The sequence below is a fragment of the Eptatretus burgeri genome, chromosome 3 (genome assembly GCF_056783735.1).
Source record: "Eptatretus burgeri isolate ZD-2024b chromosome 3, Ebu_testis_v1, whole genome shotgun sequence".
NCBI lineage: Eukaryota > Metazoa > Chordata > Myxini > Myxiniformes > Myxinidae > Eptatretus > Eptatretus burgeri.
In genome coordinates this window covers 89,727,088-89,746,016 of record NC_140963.1, presented here as the reverse complement: position 1 = coordinate 89,746,016, position 18,929 = coordinate 89,727,088, and the positions used below count along the sequence as shown (strand labels likewise).

Below are 18,929 nucleotides of genomic sequence, written 5' to 3'. Positions count from 1 at the left end.
AAATTATAAATATAGTAAACCCTTAAATATTGCGGAGGTTATGTTCCTGGAAATTGCTACGATATTCAAAAAAGCGAGAGTTAAAATGAATTTTCCATGGGAATATGTGGGTTCGGTTCCTATGCTTTGAGAAAATATAGAGGAAGGTGGGTGGCAGCCAAAAGAAATACATCACAATTGAAATAAACATGTAAAATATATATCAGCTTTATGATGAAGTCTCCTGTTGCGTTGAAGCAGATGAAGCATTCAAAAGTAGATTAAATTTGCCCCCTCGCCCCCACTGTTCCTCCCCTATTAAATTCTTATCTTGTTTTCCTTTGTAATCTGTCAATGTGTTTCTTTTACAAATTGTTCTGCAATTCCATAAACCAGCAAAAAAATCTCCCGTAAATGGATCCTGATAGGTGACGTGTGTGTGTGTGTGTGTGTGTGTGTGTGTGTGTGTGTGTGTGTGTGTGTGTGTGTGTGTGTGTGTGTGTGTGTGTGTGTGTGTGTGTGTGTGTGTGTGTGTGTGTGTGTGTGTGTGTTGTTGATTATCTCCATAATTCGGGTCTCAGAAGGTGGAACAGAGTCCTCCCAGGACTGCAAGTATCCACCTTCTTTTTGGTGAAGAATCATGATTCACGGCCAAAGTTGTGAAGTTGTGTTGTTCCGAAGGATCTTTTCAGAATCGTCACCCGACCCTTCCACTGTAGTTCGTTTGTGGTAATATTCCCAGGCCCTGCGATAACTAAATCGGAACATAAAGAGGTTGCCGTGATTGGTCAAAACCAGCGATATTCAAACCCACGATATTTATGGATTTACTGTAGTTTATTTTGCAATTGAATGTTTGTTTATGTTTAATGAAGAGTTATCTCTGACTTCCCGAATTAATAAATGAGTGAATGAATGTAGAAACAGTCATTCCTTCATGCTGATGGAGGCTTGTGTAAAGAGGTTCAATGGGGTTTGCCGAACGAATAACAACATTCTTACAATTTAAACCAGATGGCATGAGCAGCGTAGTAGTATTTTTCTCGGTATTTCATTCACTGGGCGAAAATTTTGAATTTGGCAAACTTCTAAAATGCAAGGAAATAAATGGAAACTCAGACACAGGCTAAAGCTCTTCCATTACCCTCAACTCTTATATAAAATGGCAGAAAACCATTGAGCTCTTTAATTATGTTTAATATAAAGTATGTTTTATTCATCACATCTAATGTCTGCCTGCATCAGTTGATGGACGTTAAAGATCCCATGGTGTCCTTCACAAATAATAAGCGAACTATCGCCGGCACCATGGCCAAATTCCTGCCCTAACCAAAAGAGCACATTGCATCAGCGGCACAGCCGGATCCTCAGTCAATGATGCTACCCCGCAGCCTTGTACTGCATATGAACGAAGAAGAAGAAACTAAAAAAACTTAAAGTAAATAAATAAATAAAACTGCTTCGTGACTTGGATTGATGACATCATTTCAAAGGCCGTGTTGTAAAAATTTAACTTTCTTCGAAAGTTTAGGTTGGTATCTGTCATTGGTTTATATTCAATCTTTTTCAGGTGATCAGCCACGAAGAAAAGTTGAGAAAAGTGTGCAGCACAATGTCATCTACCTTCCCTCAGAATCCAACGTCTCTCGAAGCGCTGAGCGCACTGCACATTATGGCCGGTGGGACGTGGTGCTTTTTTCACTCTTTCTAATGTTTGTTCATTTTAATACCGTAAGTTGTACAAGGTGTGGAACAAACCACAGCTGCTGCAGGTCATTTTCATTTGAAAGATTCCAAGAGAAAAATATTTATATTTTGCCATTTACATCTTCAAAATATTAACAACGATCTGTTTGAATGATCGGGTGCTTTGCTGACACCCTTGTTCAAATTAATTGACTCACTAACGTTTTTTCACGTTTTTCGAACATTTTGTATTTTCCCTCCATAATATACCGGTTTTTACAATGAAATTCATGTTTATTATTATCTTTCGGTCGGTGACATTTGTTAGAGCTTTTTCAGGAGGAGTTTGGATCTCGCTGTACTGCACATGCACGCACTTTGGGTGGGTGATGCGATAGGGATCCTTACGTCAGCCAGCCCCATTGTTTCACTCGGCATTCAACACACTACTCGTGAGAGACGTTGGACATCACTCCTCGGAAGCGGATAGGACGAAGATTTTCACGCTATTCGAGCACTCTGGGAAGTCACAGAGAGAAATCGCAATGATTGTAGGTGTCAGTCAGCACTCCGTCTCACGGATTATCAACCAAGGCGTCACAACTGGATCTTTGTCACCAAAGCATAAAGGAAAGTGTGGAAGAAAACTTAAAACGACACTGAGAAACGATTTGTTTTTGAATCGTCAAAGCAAACTTGATCCTCGAAATACCAGCGATGATCTGCAAAAAGATCTAGCCAGATCAGGAGTCGCTGTGAGTTCCAGCACTGTTCAAAGAAGGCTCCTGAGTGTGGGTCGGATAGCCCGAAGAGCTGTCAAGAAACAACTACTGACAAAACAAGGACAAATGTGTCTAAGAGCCGCGTCATGAAGGTTTTGTCTTCACCAGAAGAAGAAGAAGAAGAAGAAGAACAACAACAACAACAACAACAACGCGGAGCTCTCTTAGAGCCAGCGTTCGCAACGAGACGCGGCTAAAAATTGATGGGTAAAAGATTGCTATCGGCCAAGAAGTATCAGAACTGGACGAAGGATTGGCAGAAAGTGATGTTTTCCGATGAGAGCCACTTTTTCATTCAAGGACACAGGAGTCAACATGTTCGCTGCTCCCCAGGTGAGAATGTCCTTGAATGTCACATCGACTAATGCGTAAAACACCCTGAAAAGAAGCTGTTCTGGGGTTGTTTCAGTTATGCTGGTGTGGGATCTCTTTGTTCCATCCATGGGATGATGAATTCTGTCCATTGCATTGAAGTGATAGAGGAAAAAGGATTCCAGACATGTGCAAGGCGTTTCCAGATGGATCAGGGGTGTTCCAGCAGGATCTTGCTCCTTGCCATACGTCGAAGGTGGTGACTAATTTCTTCAAAAGAAACAAGATAAAGGTGTTGGACTGGCCGGGAAACTCTCTGGATTTGAATCCGATTGAAAATCTCTGGAAGTACATTGCTCTGAGAACATGTTTTCAAATTTTAACATTTTCATCTCATTTGCTCAGAGCAGTTTGCTGTTATCTACAAAGGCAGAAACAAATATCCATTAAGTAAAATTTCAAGGACAAACAAATGTAATGCCTCTTTCATTGGTCCCCTACCCATTTTACCAGCGGGGACTGTATGTTTGCTCTCCATCTGTCTGTCTGTCCATCCCACCTGTGGTTTTTCAGACTTTTTCCCCCATACCCTTTAACATATTCAATTGAAACTTTGTATATGGTTTTATTACGACAAGTCGCAGAACAAGTTCGAGTTTCATGGCGTTTCGTCTCTTTCTCAGAGTTATGCCCTTTTTGGATGAAGAAAATATCACATTAGAAGGGGACATGCATTACAAAGCAATTCTCGCTCTAGTTTATTCTTGCCGTGTTTTTTTTTTTTTTTGGTATTCAAAATCGAGCTGAATGACATGAGATGGTGCTGCACCGCTTGAAGTAAAGGGTTGGATTGAATAGAAATAGAAAGCAGTTCACAAACAGGAGAAAATATGAATTAAAGAGTGGAGATGGGTGGAGAGTCTGGATGTTGTCCGCCAATCATTGGGATGGAATGGTATGTGGGTAGTGCACAGTATGACACAATGTGGAGTCATCTAAGCAAAGAAAGAGAGGCTTGGTGTGTGTGTGTGTGTGTGTGTGTGTGTGTGTGTGTGTGTGTGTGTGTGTGTGTGTGTGTGTGTGTGTGTGTGTGTGTGTGTGTGTGTGTGTGTGTGTGTGTGTGTGTGTGTGTGTGTGTGTGTGTGTGTGTGTGAGATGCAGGATATAGAAGACCCATTATTGATTCAGCCTGTGTTTTATTTTTTTGTTCTTTCCATCAGAACATTTACCTTATGATCTTGTGATCCCAGATTGAGATCCAATATACTGTGTTTATTATGGCTTTGTCCTGCCTGTAGTGTGTGTATAAGGTCTTTCATGAGCCATAAATTTTGCTGGAAAATAATCAAACGCTCCATCATGGTCATCAATCCATGTACAATTTTCTGCAGGGTGTAAAGCCGCTGTCACACCTTGACGTTTTAGCCAGCGTATGGCAACGTATCAAAATGGATGTAAAACGCTGGCGTACGCTGAACTGTTGATGTTTTTTTCCAATTTTGGGCATATTCATAACGAGTTGGACGTATGCGTAATGTATTAGTAACGTACACAGAACGTTTTGATAACATATAGATAACTTATACCAACGAATGCTGAGCGTGTTGTCGGCGTTCACAACCTATGCCCAACGATAGTCTAACTTATGCATAGTGCGGCAGCGTATCGCCGACGATCACGTGGCATAGCCGATTAAAAGGCTGCGGCTCGACGATTCAAATCATAACCGCACTAGACGTCGAAGTGTCAAGCCGCTGTCACACCTTGACGTTTTAGCCAGCGTATGCCGACGTATGAAAAATTTGCCGAATACGCTGGCACACGTCGAATACGTTATGGGTAAGTTTTGTATACGTTAAGAGCACACTGAAGCACGCCGGCATACGTCGTAGTACGTCGACAAATTTTAAGCATGCTGAAAATTTTTCGACGTATGCCAGCGTATGACGCACACGTTCCGCATACGCTGGCCATAAGTTGTAGGCACGTTATGCGATCGTTGACACACGTCGACACACGTTGCTTGTAAGTTACTCATAAGTTGAAACACGTCGAGGTAATATTTAGCGTACCCGAAACTTATTTCTAACCTATGAGTAACGTGCTTTGAACCTATGAGTAACATATCTTCAACGCATATTGACGTATGTAGATGTATTTGACGTCTTCCGGATGACCAGAGAACTTACTGAACGTGTTTCTAACTTACATCTACCGTATAATGGCGTATTGGCAGCGTTTAGGGGAATTGGTATATAAAAATGGGTTTCACAGGAGGAACCCGTCAATGTTCCAGACTCCATGGTTTTTTTTGTTGTTGTTTGTTTTTTATCTTGCCAAAACGAAGTTTTTGCAAGATATGTGAGTCAGCTTGTATGTTTTTTTTTTTGTTTTTTTTTACTTACGAAATCTAAAGATTTCGTAAGTATATTGATGACTTCCGTTTCTGTTTGTTTGTAGGCACAATAACTCGAGAACGGAAAAAACTACCAATGTCAAATTACACCACGTGATTCAGGAGGGTGATGGCTCGTGCTGATTACATTTTGGTCAAAATCGGTCAAAGGTCAAGGTCACAGTGAGGTCAAACATCCAAAAAATTATAACTCGATAACGGAAGAAGCTACCAATGTCAAATTACACCACGTGATTCAGGAGGGTAGTGGCTAGCGCTGATTAGATTTTGGTCAAAATCGGTCAAAGGTCAAGGTCACAGTGAGGTCAAACAACCAAAACATTCGATTTTTGATGGTTTGGTACAGAATCATCGTAGAAACTTCTGGTTTGCGTCGCTACCTTCTCTCGAGACAGCTTTTATTCGACAAGGTCAGAGGTCAAGTTGACTATTTCGAAAGTACCAGTCTATGACTGCTTGTTTTGTTTGTTTGTCTGTAATCGCGTATAAAAAATTCTGCAGAGCACAGTTATCATTGAAAATTTTTGTAACTTCGCATATCAGAGGCCTATCGAGGTCCCTTTCAGCGCACAAAATGTTGAAGGTCAAGGTCAAAGGTCAAGGTCACTTTGTTGCAAATCAGGGGAGTCAACGAAACCCTTATTTTTTGAGTAATTTTAATTGAATCGTCTCCAAACTTTATGGGAATGTGGTATATGGTCTGGCGCTCAGCTGATTAGTTTTTGGTGGTGATTGGCCTTGACTTTCATGGTTAGTGCCTGAGGTCAAAGATATTTGACCCCAAGGTCAAATTTTCAAGTTTTAGGAACCATATCGTGTAGTACCTCAAATTGAACACCTCGATGAGTGCTTTCTAGATATGTCAAGCGTGAGACATTATGACGTCATTTGGTGATGTTATGAGGCAAACGCATATTTTTCATGGTTACTCTGTAGAACGATTCTCATCGGAATCTCTCGTAGGCAGATATTCCTCAAGGAGTCGCTCCTGGTGGATAGCAGCTCTGTTCACCTCAGTGTGACCTTAAAGAAGTCACACGTGGTCACCTTTTGGCAAGATACGGGTCACCCTGTGGGTGACATTGGTTTTATTTTTTCTTCGGCATGACGGTTATGTTGACATTTCGATTTCTAGTGGGGTTATGATTTAAATCGTTGAGTGGCAGCCTATTAATTATATTATATTATAACCACACTAGAAATCGAAGTGTCAACATCACCGTCATGCCGAAGAAAAAAAAAAAAACCATGGAGTCTGGAACACTGACGCTAAACATTACCTCAACATGTTTCGACTTATCAGTAACTTACAAGTAACGTGTGTCAACGATCGCGTAACGTGCCTACAACACGTTACTCATAGGTTAGAAATAAGTTTCGGGTATGCTAAACATTTCCTCGACGTGTTTCGACTTATGAGTAACTTACAAGTAACGTGTGTCAACGATTGCATAATGTGCCTACAACTTATGGCCAGCGTATGCGGAACGTGTGAGTCATACGCTGGCATACGTCAAAAAATTTTGAGCTTGTTAAAAATTTTTGACGAGCGCGGCGTACTACGACGTATGCCAGCGTGCTCTTAACATATACAAAACTTACCCATAACGTATTCGACGTGTGCCAGCGTTTTAGACAAATTTTTCATACGTTGGCATACGCTGGCGAAATCGTCAAGGTGTGACAGGGCATTAAGTAGAAGTAATGCAAGGAATGAATAAATATGGTAGGAGCTTAGTGACTCAAAGAATGAGACATTTTTACCAGGTGCGCATGAAGCAAGAATTTGGAGTTGAGCAATTGGTTCACTTTGTCGTTTTGGCTGTCTGTCTTTCTGGCTACAAACGTCAGTTTATGATTGAGGAACAACTTCATTTCAATTTTTTATTATTTGTTATTTATTTCTTTGTCGATATTGTCGAGGCTCGTATGAGGGCGAACACGTAATGCACAGTGAGGGGGCATGAGACAAGAGGGGTGGGAGTGGGAAGGACAAAACAGTGGGGAACAGAGACATGAGGAGATCTGTGGAAGGAAGAGGGATGGGATGAGGAACATGGGGTATACAAGATGGACATTACAGAGACTTTCAGGAAGAAGTGCAGGGAATTTGAAGGAGGTGGGTTTGGGGTGGATTAACGGGGGGTCGAAAAGATCATGGTTTTGGATGGGGGAAGATAAGAGGTGGTGGGGAACAGCTGTTTTGAAGGCCTGGAGAGAAGAATGGGATTGGAGAGAGTGTGGGAGTTTATTTCAAAGGTGGGAAAAAAGAGGAATGAAAGAGTGAAGGTAAGCAGTGATACGTGATTTTGCTAGTTTTACCAGAAGGGGGTTGTTGGTGGACCTTGAGCGCCCTGTGGAAATATGGTGGGGACATCTCGCAGACAGAGCAGGGGGGGCAAGACCAGAGAGGAAATGGAAGAAGACAGAAAGACCACCGACCTGCCTGCGGTGAGAGAGTGAGAGTCCCAAAGACTCGGCCTCATCGTGGGAGATACCAATGATCCTGAATGCCTTGGTTTCTACAGCGTGAAGCCGAGAAAGGTGAGAGGCAGGACTACCAGCCCAAAGGGCAGAGCAGTACTCCATCAGGCTGTGGGCAAAAGCTTTGTATGTGATCAGGAGCTCAGGTGGGCGGAGGACAGACTTTGAACGAACGGAGGATTCCCAGTCGGCGACTGGCTTTGGAGGCCAGGTCGGAAATGTGGCTTCCCAAGAAAGATCATGGCACATTGTGAGACCCAGAAGCTTGAATGAAAGGACTTCTTCCAGTGGATTGTTGAGAAAGTTGATTGGGGGGGGGGTCCAAACGGTCCTTTCGGAGAGACAAAGTGAGATTGTGAGATTTGTCAGGATTTAAAGACATTTTCCACGTGTTGGACCAGTTTGTGATTTTATCCAAATCTGCAGAGAGCGAAGAAGCTGCTGCTTGCTGGTCTGAGGGATGACAGATGGTAGGACAGAGGGTGGAGTCATCAGCAAAGAGATAAAGAGGATTTTCCACAGAGTCGGAGAGATCATTGATGAAAATCAGAAAAAGAACAGGGCCCAGAACGCTGGCTTGAGGAACTCCTGCCTCGACAGGAAGAGGGGATGAGAGAACTTCATATCGGGCCACACGTTGACTGCGACAGGAGAGGAAGTCTGCAAGCCATGACTGGAGATGGCCTTGGATACCAAAGGAAAAGACTTTGGTCAGCAGCGCAGGGTGCCAGACCATGTCAAAAGCACAAAAGCAAGAGACCATTTCAAAAAAATATGTCGAGGGTATGCAAAAGGAAGGCATATGCCTCTGATTTCCTGTCTGGCATTGAGTACTTCCATCCATTGTTGGGAGAGCAGAAGCAGCATATCCAGGGTAGAGTGACCTGGTTTGAAACCAAATTAATGATCAGAAATTGGGCCATTGGAGAAGAGGAAGGATTTAATGTCTGAAGCGATGATGGATTCCATAACCTTGCTGATGATTTGGAGAAGGCTGATTGGTCTGCAGGACAACTGAAGAAGAGAGGGGATAAACCTGTGCATGAGAGAGAGCAGGTTTCTTTGAAAGAAAAAGAAAAATAGAATGTTATATTTTGAACACGAATCAAAAAAGGAACCTGTAGTTTAGCAGTACTTTGGCATTGGATTTGGCAAATTGTATGGAATTTTGTCCCAAGTGTGCATGTACAAAGAGGAGAAAGGTAAGTTTATTTTATTATTATTTTTTTTTCTTGGTCTGACAGTCAAACAAAATTGAAAATCATTCCAAACAGTAAACTTACTGCTTTTCAGGATGCCATAAAAGGACACAAACAACAGGCACGAATAACTAATGTACAATGTGTTGGATAAGGTGGTGTAAAAGACACCGTATCAACTTCCAAAAAAAGATTTTTTCAACATCCATTAAATTCTTCATTTTATTTGCGTTGAATTAAACTATGTCGTTAACAGATGTTTTGTCACAATGGATTGTGGGAACACCATTAGTGTGTATGCGCTGAGCCTGTTTTTTATATTGTCGTGGATAGATGATGCGAATTACTCGTGTTCTATATTCGGCCTAAACGTGTTGAATCAACTGATTCTCATGACTTTTGGTATGGCCCTCATATACTTGAATACTGTCGAGCACAAACCGCCTTTTCGGCACTTTTGAAAACCTTCCATTTAAGGCCCGGTCACACCTTGACGTTTTAGCCAACCTATGCCGATTTTTGATTTTTTTTTTTCTAAAACGCTGGCACACGTTGAATACGTTATGGGTAAGTTTTGATAACATTGAGAGCACGCTGAAAAACACTGCCATACGTCGTTGTACGCTGGCTTTAAACGTTGTACTTTTTGGTTGTCCTCAAAATTTTTCATGCTTGAAATTTCACGAAGTATGCCGGCGTATGACTCACACGTTCCGCTACGCTGGCCACAGGTTGTATGCACGGTCTGCGATCGTTGACAGACGTCAACACATGCTACTTGTAAGTTAATCATAAGTTGAGACACGCCGAGGTAATGTTTAGCGTACCCGAAACTTATTTCTAACCTATGATTAACGTGTTGTTGGCACGTTACGCGATCGTTGCCACACATCGACAGACGTTACTTTTAAGTTACTCATAGGCTGAAAGACGTCGGTATAATGGATCGTCCTTGCGTCATCGTCCACGGCCACGGCCAGGACACTTATTTGCAGCATTCTTCAAACTTTTCTTCGGCATGACGAGGATGTTCACACTTCGATGTCTAGCTTGGCTATGATTCCAATTGTCCATCGGCAGCGTCTATTTAAAATAGTCGAGTTTGAGCGTTTTAACACGTTCAGAAGAAACGCTTCAAATTTCCAAACCCCAGCGTCAAAAAACAGGCGAGTGACAGCAATTTAAATCGTTCATTGTAAACAATGAAAATAGTTGAGTGGTACCGTTTAAAAGTCGTTGAGTGTAAAAAAAATCCAATTGTTGAGCGCAAGCGTCTACTTTCAATAGTGGGGTTTGAGCGATTTAGCACGTTCAATAGAAACAATTAAAATTTCCGAGCGCCAGCGTCAAAAAACAAAGGCGAGTGACAGCAATTTAAATCGTTCATTGTAAACAATGAAAATAGTTGAGTGGTACCGTTTAAAAGTCGTTGAGTGTTAAAAAAAATCCAATTGTTGAGCGCAAGCGTCTACTTTCAATAGTGGAGATGCAGCCATTTAAATCGTTGAGTTTATCATTTAAATCGTTAAACGCAAGGACGATCCATCATAACCCACACCCTCCCCCTCACACTCACCTACTACTGCCAACATGAACAAACGACTACTAATACTAATACTGATACTGATGCTGTTACTGCTGACATGGACATCGACTCAAAAAGGACTCGAAAACACTGTTGGGTTCCCCTTTTATGAGCAGCATTTTTATATACCAATTCCCAAAACTGCTGGGAACACGTCTTTATATGGCAGTTGTAACCTAGAAACACGTTCATTTATTTTTTTTGTCGACCGGAAGACGTCATTGGAATACGTCTACATACGTCTGTGTGTTGGGACTACGTTCCGAATTGGTTCAAAGCACGTCAAACATAAGTTAGAAATAAGTTTCGCGTAAAAAAGACATTACCGCGACGTGTTTCGACTTATGAGTAGCTTATAAGTAGCCTTTGTGGATGTGTGTAAGCGTCCGCATATCGTGTGTAAAACTTATCCCCATCGCATGCGGAACGTGTGTCATACGCCGAGTACGTCGTAAAATTTTGAACATGTTTAAAATTTCTTGACGTACTCTACTTACTACGATGTATGATAGCGTGCTTTAGCGTTCTACTCACGTATACCAAACTTACTCATACCCTATTTGACGTGCCCCAACGTTTTAGACACATTTTTCTTAGGTCGGCATACGCTGGCAAGATCGCCAAGGTGTGACCGCGATGTTGACACTTCCATTCTACGGCAGTTATGATTCGAATCGTTGTGCGTCAGCCTTTTAATAGGCTACATCACGACATGGTCGGCGATGCGTGCAACGCGCTATGCCTAAGTTAGACTATCGTTGGGCATCGGTTGTGTAGGCCGACAACAGGTTCAGCATTCGTTGGTATAAGTTATCTATAACACAACGAAACGTTCTGTGTCCATTACCAATGCGTTATACATAAGACCAAGTCGCTATGAATACGTCCGAATCTTTAAAAAAAACATCAAAAGTTCAACGTAAGCCAGCGTTTTACATACATTTTAATACGTTGCCATCGCTGGCTAAAACGTCAAGGTGTGACCGGGCCTTTAGCAGTACTTGGACAAAATATTACGGCATTTTATGTCATCTCGACCAATCCAATTTACCGCTTGAAGACCCTCCCCAAGTCCTCTTTTTCTCAAGACTGTGTGGGGTAAGGTGCTCTATAAACTCTCTCTTATCATAGAGTATTTGAGGTTTCTACAACAACAAAATACGATTGAAAATGCCAGCAGAAAAAATTATGAGAGACAGTTGGGACGAGGGAATTTTGTGTGAATATAGAGTCAAGGCTAATGGAAGTGCAAGAACACAGAATGGATCAGGACACAATGTAACAAAAGGACAAAAAGCAGAAAGAGAAGGGGAGGGGGTGCCAACAGCAAGTCTGAAGGAGAAAATAGACTGAGACAGACAAACAAGAGAGATGGGTAACGATGAGGGGAGGGAGAACACAAATTGTGGACAAGATGGACACAGAAGCAAAATTGTTTTGGGGGATTGGGGGAGGGAGGTAGGGGTGGTTTAATGGGTGTAGAAAATATCATGGTTTTGGATGGGGGAAGATCTGAGATGATGGTGAATATCTGCCTTGAAGACCTGGAGGGAAGGATGAGATTGAAGAGAGTGTGGAAGGAGGTTCCACAGGTGGGGAAAAGAGGAACAAATGAGTGGAGGAGGAGAGGAGATTGGGACCATTCTCTGTGCAGAGCGATGGTGCTGCCTAAGCAGTCTCCTTGGCTATTAGGCACAATTCTGGTTGGGTCGTCACTCCGATACACTATACCAGCAAGCTGGCACTCATTTTGCCGACCTCGGAAGGATGACAGGCCGAGTTAACCCCACCTGGTATTAATTCAACAGCTGAGCGGGATTTGAACTCAGGACTCTTGGATCCAAAGCCTGCCACCCTAACCATTAAGCCAACATCAGGCATAAATTAGTGGAGGTGAGCAGTGATTCTTAACTTTAAGAGTTTCACCAGAAGGGTGTTGCTGATGGATTGCGTGTGCCCTGCGGATACCTGGGGGACATAAAGTACAGAGAGGGAAAAGGGTGCAAGACCAGAAAGGATGCGGTGGAAGACAGACCACTAACCTGTCGGCGATAGCAAAGTGATCGACCCATAGACTCGACTTCCTCGCAGGAGATTCGAAAGATCTTGAAAGCCTTGTTTTCCATGGCGTTAAGCTGAGCAAGGTGGGAGGCAGGGGTGCAAGCCAGAGGGGAAAGCAGTATACCATCAAGCTACCATTAACCACGGATGAAAGCCTTGTTCGTGGATTGAAGTTCAGGTGTGCCAAGGAAGGACTTTGCATGATGGAGGATGCCCAGTCAGCAATTGGTTTTGGAATCCAACTTTGAAATGTGGCTTGCCCAAGAAAGATCATGGCTGAGAGTGAGACCCAGGAGTTTGAGTGACTGAACTTCTTCGAAAGCATTGTGAAGAAAGTAGAGGGGGTTGGTTTACCAAATGGTCCTTTCGGAAAAAGAGAATGAGTGTGTGGGATTTCTCAGGGTTAAAAGACATATTCCAAGTGTTTGATCAGTTTGTGATTTTTTTTTTTCAAGGTCTGAAGTGAGGGAAGAGGCTGTAGCATGCCTATCTGAAGGATGAGGAATGTCATGGTGGAGGGTGGAGTCATCAAAGAGAAAAATAATTTTCCAGAGAGTTAGAGAGATCATTGATGAGGATTCGGAATAAGATAGGGTCAAGAACACTGCCTTGGGGCACTCCAGCCTTGTTAGGGAGAGGAGATTAAAGGATTCCGTTGAGAGCCACACATTGGCTACGAGAGTGGAGTAAGTCAGTAACTCAAGAGTGGAGTTTGCTTTGGATGTCATAGGCAGAGAGTTTGGAGAGCAAGGTGGGATGTCAGACTGTTTTGAAAGCTTAAGATATGTCCAGAGAGAAAACCCTGATCTCATGTCTGATACTGAGGGCCTCCATCCATTGTTGGGAGAGTAGAAGCAGCATGTTCAAGGTGGAGTAACCTGGTCTGACAGCAAGTTGGTGATGTAAGATGAGGTTTATGGGGGAAAAAAAGGAAGGATTTCATATCAACTGTGATGATTGATTCCATGACTTTGTTGATTATGGGAAGTAAGCCGACAGGTCTGTCGTTAAGGGGATCCATTTTTGCACCTTTTATGTGGTGATGGATTCCATGACCTTGCTGATGATTGGAAGTAAGCTGATTGGTCTGGAGTTGAGGAGATCCATTTTTTTTTACACCATTTTATGTAATGCTGTGATGTTGGCTGAATACGAAGCAGATGGAAATTAACCTCTGGCAAATGGCAAGATGAAAATGGCAGAGAGAGGAAGTGCAAGAGCAGCATAGCAGGTTTTTAGGACACATGAACTGATTTCGGCTGGTCCAGTTGCAGAATCAGATTCTAATGTTGCCAGAAACTTCTCCACCTCTCCAGTGCAAAAGTCACAGAGTCCAGGAGCAGTTTGGTGTGACTGGGAAGGGTGGGTACGGATAGAGGGGTTGTGGATACAAGATGAGAAGTTGAGCCTTTAGTTGTGAAGTTGAGCCTTTTAAATAATTTTGGGGTTGGGTGAGTGCGTTTCAATTTGGAGAATAAGTAGGTCACGATATGAGCATTAAAGTGTATATGTTATGTTGTGAACTGCGATGTAGGTGACGGTGGAAAAGAGGCAGTTAACTGCTTCACTCAATTGGATGCTTTGGTTCCGGGCCATAGCCTTGCTGTGCTTGGTTCTGGCATGGCCAAGCTTCGTGCCGGTGCTGCAGCAGAAGCAAAGTCTTTATTGAGCAAAGGTGAGCAATGTGGCTTCCTTATATTATGCATCAAGAATTTCGAGCACATACGATCACTCATGCTTATTTAATTGCTAATAACGCTTTGCAGGCAAAAGGAAGTTTATTTATTTATTTATTTTTTAAAGTTATTTTTCTTTTTTTTTACATCTGCACTGGTTGACATTTGATAATAGATAAATGATTGGACTGATGTTCAAACCGTAGGAGTTGATCAGCTTTCTGGAACCCCTGCGTTAGCTGGACGTGTCCTGTTGGCGGAAGCCTTGCTGCGCTCTTATGATTTTGAAGGCTGTCTTGTATGCACCGCGAAAGGTAAATCAACTGACCGATTCACATCATTCATTTCCTGTGCTTTGTATTTGTCTAATACAAAAGGTGCCAGGGTAAGATTGTTCAATCATCTTGTTTCCTTATCAATATCAAATTTCATATGTTGAAAGGGTGGCTGAGAGGTCGTATACCTGCCTTTGAGCTCTCTCGTCTGGTTTGATACCTGACCCCAGTATATATTGTCATCCTGGGGCTTTGCAGGCAGAGTGTTGCATCAATGAGCATGCCCTCTTTCAGCTAACAGTTCGGAACAAAATGTAAAGCATGTTGGTTGTCGAACATTAGATGATACCCTATCTTACCAATGTGGTCACCTTTTTTAACCTCCGCCATCGAAGATGGACGGAGGTTACTGTTTTCACCCCTGTCTGTTTGTTTGTTTGTGAACAGTATTACGGAAAAACTCCTCGACGAATTTCGACGGAACTTGGGGGGGGGGGATTAGGTATGCTCCAAGGATCATGCCATTAAATTTTGGACTTGGTCCAAAAAAACAAACTTTTTTTCAAAAAAATTTCGATTTTATTGGAAAAATAAAAGCATTTTTTTTTTTTGCATTTCTACTTGTTTTAAGTGATTTCCAACCCCAAAAAAAATTCGTGAGAAAAAAACAAACAGAAATTTTGCAACTTTTTTTTTCAAAAAAATTTCGATTTTATTTTTTTGCCATTTCTACATGCACGTCGATCTAGTTTAGTTTATTCATTCATGGTTCAGTAGAGTCTGATCTGTTTTGACCTACAATGAATAGGATATCAGGTTCACTTAAGTGACCCAGCAGTATTGGCGGCGGAGGTTTTGCACTCAACCGAGTGCTCCCCCTTTAGTTTTCTTCGTGTTTTTTTTTTTTAAACAATCCAATTAAGCTAATGATTGTTGGTTTGATAAGCGATTACACATTGCTCTCAGTTTCAGGGCACGAAACCACTAACCAACATGTTATTCCCAAAATTGGTGATTCTTTAATTATCCTTTGTTGTGTTGTCACATTTTATTTTGTCTTCTTGTAATTCTCCACCTCTTTTGATAAATCAGCTCATGTTTGCCAGGAGGCATTAACGACATGACCAGAGTAGATAAGCATGTTTCAACATGCATACATCGATCCTCTTTCATGCTTTTGGAAATCTCATCCTTTTTATTAAAATCGATATCCAGGTACGTATTAGACGTGGTGCGAACACGTTAAAAGTCTGAAGTTTGGAAAAGTTTGTGTTAGGTCGGGTGAATGTTCATAGACGTCGATGTCCGCAAAATGCTCAGCCACCAAAATTTGTGCACGCAGCCAAACGAACGAACAAAGTTTGGTGACGTGTTCACATGCACAGGACAGGCAAATTATGTGGATGCCCAGTCGGAAATGGCAAAATCCTCATCTTTCATACTTTTTGTCCCTTTAGGAGAAATGGAATAGAGAAGGTTTTGAGAAAAGCAGAGCTCCCAAATAACAGTGCAGAATTGCCTCATGTTACAAAAGGGATTAAAACAAAGTAATGTTAAATGCTGATTAGTTTACAGCAACTATACTGCAACATGTCTCATGAAGGAGTCGACAGTATGAAATAAAGCTGCATGCAGTGGCAACATATGTTTACTTTAGTGTTTAGTATTGTTACGGTCACGCGTCCTCAGCCACACACTCAGATGGGTCGAAAAGGTCTCCACATCTGCCGGGTTAATTTGGCGTGAATCGGCATTTAAAATCTCACAACCACAGCAAATCCGCCTGACAAATTGGCCATCATTGGTCCGCTAATTGCAGTGCTTCATGCAAACCCAATCAGCCTGTCAAATTTGCCAATTTACAATGTGCAATGGAGCCTGCTCCTGATGACTGTACACACAAGTACTCATTAACAAGAAAGAGTTTATAACAAGAAAATTGGGGTTGTGGTGGAGGGGAAGAAGAAGAAGAAGAACACGGCCATACTGTGGCAATCACGAACTGCAACAAATGATTATAAAGAAAACCAAATGCCCTTGGATCCACAACAGCTTAAACAACTATGGCCTTATCTCATTCACTTGGGGCACACGGGACAGAGAGAAAATAGAGGAGATAGAGAGAAGAGGGAAACCCGCTCCACACGGCGATGTTCGTACATGCAGCGATGTTCTTTCTTTCCTCCTGGCACTTAGTAGATCAGTCCGGGGCTGTCCTTGTGGTGCGTTGCGTGCCAATCCAACGGAGTTGTAAGTGAACCACCAGAACAGTGGGTTGGGGAGGCACCTCAAAGTGGGCAGGTATGCAGGGACAGCAACCAACCACCAGCAGTAGGGACATAGAAGCAAGAGTCAGATCAAGCAAAGTGTCCAGGCATGTATTAAGGCCTGCGGGGTGTGCCGGACCACCCGCGCCTCGCACCCATTGGCCTATGCGGCCCGTCAGGTGATGATCGATGGCCTGCGCTGATTGGCAAGTCAAGCTGGGGAAATTCTACACCTTGGGCGGTCCAGTGGCCTTAAGCATGCCAGATGTCCATATATGGTCATGTATCTGCTGGCGCCTCATGTCCTTGCACTGAACCCACGATTGCGCTAATGGGTTGCACTGATTGGCTGTAAACTTAAGAAGAAAAGCCATTTAAGGACAGATTACAATGGGAGAAGGTTCAAGAATGTATGGAGGGGGGAAAGGTGTGTGTTGATACAGACACTTGTGGTGGGGGGCTGGGGGGGGTAGATCTTTCCCAACACGTGCTCGATACCTTTTATTAATCACAGGAATTACATTGTACTTATTCAAACATGCATTATGAAATAGTTATTACAATCTAGATACCTCATTTTATCCCTAAGGCCAAATCCATAAGAATATTATTACAAATCATTAAACTCATTCATCATTATTGATAGCTTGCATTGTTACTGATTAGTTTTTGTGAAGGCCAAAAATAGACAAGAAGAAGAAGAAGAAGAAGAAGAAGAAGAAGGAAAAGAGAAGAACACAACAGATCTACATAGGAATGAATGCTGTTCCGAATCAGATAAAATCTGATTATACACCGAATGACAGAGAGTTGAGTTGCCCTCTTGCCCTCGATAAAACAAAAACTTACAATTAATGCATTCATGTTCAGGGGGAAAAGCTTTTCAGTACAGGCAAAACCGAACGACATTTGGTTCAGACAAAAACCTAAACACATTTTGGGCGAAACATTGTCCACAGAAAACACATTGTTCAAAGTGGAAACTGTCCATTTGGAACACAAACCTGAATATTTTTCTGAACTTTGTAATGTTCGGGTTCACCTCATGCCAAGTATGTATACATTTTTTTCTTTCAGGTTTGCTGCAGCTTAACAAGGATATGACAAGTGGTTGTGACAATGAGACATTTCGCAACAAGCTTCTCCGACACAGAGCGAGAGCATTGATGAGACATCCGAATGAGAGCTATCATGCAGAAGCTATATCTGTCTATACAGAGGTATTTGCCTGCTCCTTGTCTTCCCTTGATCTTTAAGCTCTTGTTCACCAAGGCCTCTCTGGCTCTTTAGCTTCCCTTGCATATGGCTTCCTTTGACTCTTGTTTACCAGTAAACTTCAGCCTTTTCCTCTTGTGATGCATCAGTAGTTTATACTTCTGCATACATGCATGGGTGTACCGGGGCGTGGTTAAGGAGAGTGACGTGACCCGCTCATGTTCCGATGGGGTGCTATGCTGTGCTGTGTTCTGCCCGTGTCCGAAATAAACCTATTGTTCCTACTTTAGAGCCCTTCATCCCTGTCGATCGAGTACATTATCGTAGTGACGAGGATGTCTTCGTGCATCGGCAGACTCCATGAATTCGCAGTGAGGGATGATTGGGAAGACTCGACTGATCGTCTGAAGCAGTACTTCGTGGAAAACAAAATGGATAGCGATGAGGATGCTGAAAGGCGGCGAGCTGTATTACTGACTGTATGCGGCGCTCCAACGTCCAGCCTCATCAAAGATCTTAATGTCCCAGCCAAACCTTCTGTCATATGAAGAGCTCGTCAATCTCGTGAAAAGACATTACCACCCTAAACTGTGTAAGATCATCTCGAGATATAGATTTTATACCCACCATTGTCAAGATGGTCAGTCAGCATCCGAGTTTGTGGCTGATTTACGCCGACTTGCCGAACTTTGTGAGTTTACAGATAAACTCGAAGAGATGTTACGTGATTTCTTTATAAAAGGCATCAATGATGACTCAATTCTGTGGAAACTCCTTGCTGAATACGACCCCATTTTGGCTAACGGCATGGAAGCAGCCACTGTGTCGAAGCAAACTGCCAAGAGCCTGCGTGTCATCTCTAACAAGTCAAAAGTTATCCAGCAGGACTCATCAGTTAACAAGGTAACTTTTGGCTACAAGCAAAAGTGTTTTAGCAAGCCACCAAATTCACCTCCACCTCCTGACATTTCTGAATCTACCCGGAAGGTTGC

General features: G+C 42.5%; 1 protein-coding gene and 1 long non-coding RNA gene across 6 annotated transcripts in view; one reads left to right on the top strand and one right to left on the bottom strand.

Moving 5' to 3' along the window:
• SKIC3 (SKI3 subunit of superkiller complex) overlaps window positions 1-18,929 on the top strand; it is a 119,447-nt gene that overhangs the window by 15,392 nt on the left and 85,126 nt on the right. For all 5 annotated transcript variants that reach the window (XM_085874432.1, XM_085874433.1, XM_085874434.1 and 2 more), the window contains 4 exons: window positions 1,550-1,658; window positions 14,039-14,179; window positions 14,387-14,494; window positions 17,800-17,942. In XM_085874432.1, coding sequence (XP_085730558.1) covers window positions 1,550-1,658; window positions 14,039-14,179; window positions 14,387-14,494; window positions 17,800-17,942 — 501 coding nt within the window. The remainder of the gene's footprint in view (window positions 1-1,549; window positions 1,659-14,038; window positions 14,180-14,386; window positions 14,495-17,799; window positions 17,943-18,929) is intronic.
• The window catches only part of LOC147030414 (uncharacterized), an 83,198-nt gene that overhangs the window by 1,239 nt on the left and 63,030 nt on the right, over window positions 1-18,929 (bottom strand). The window lies entirely within an intron of this gene.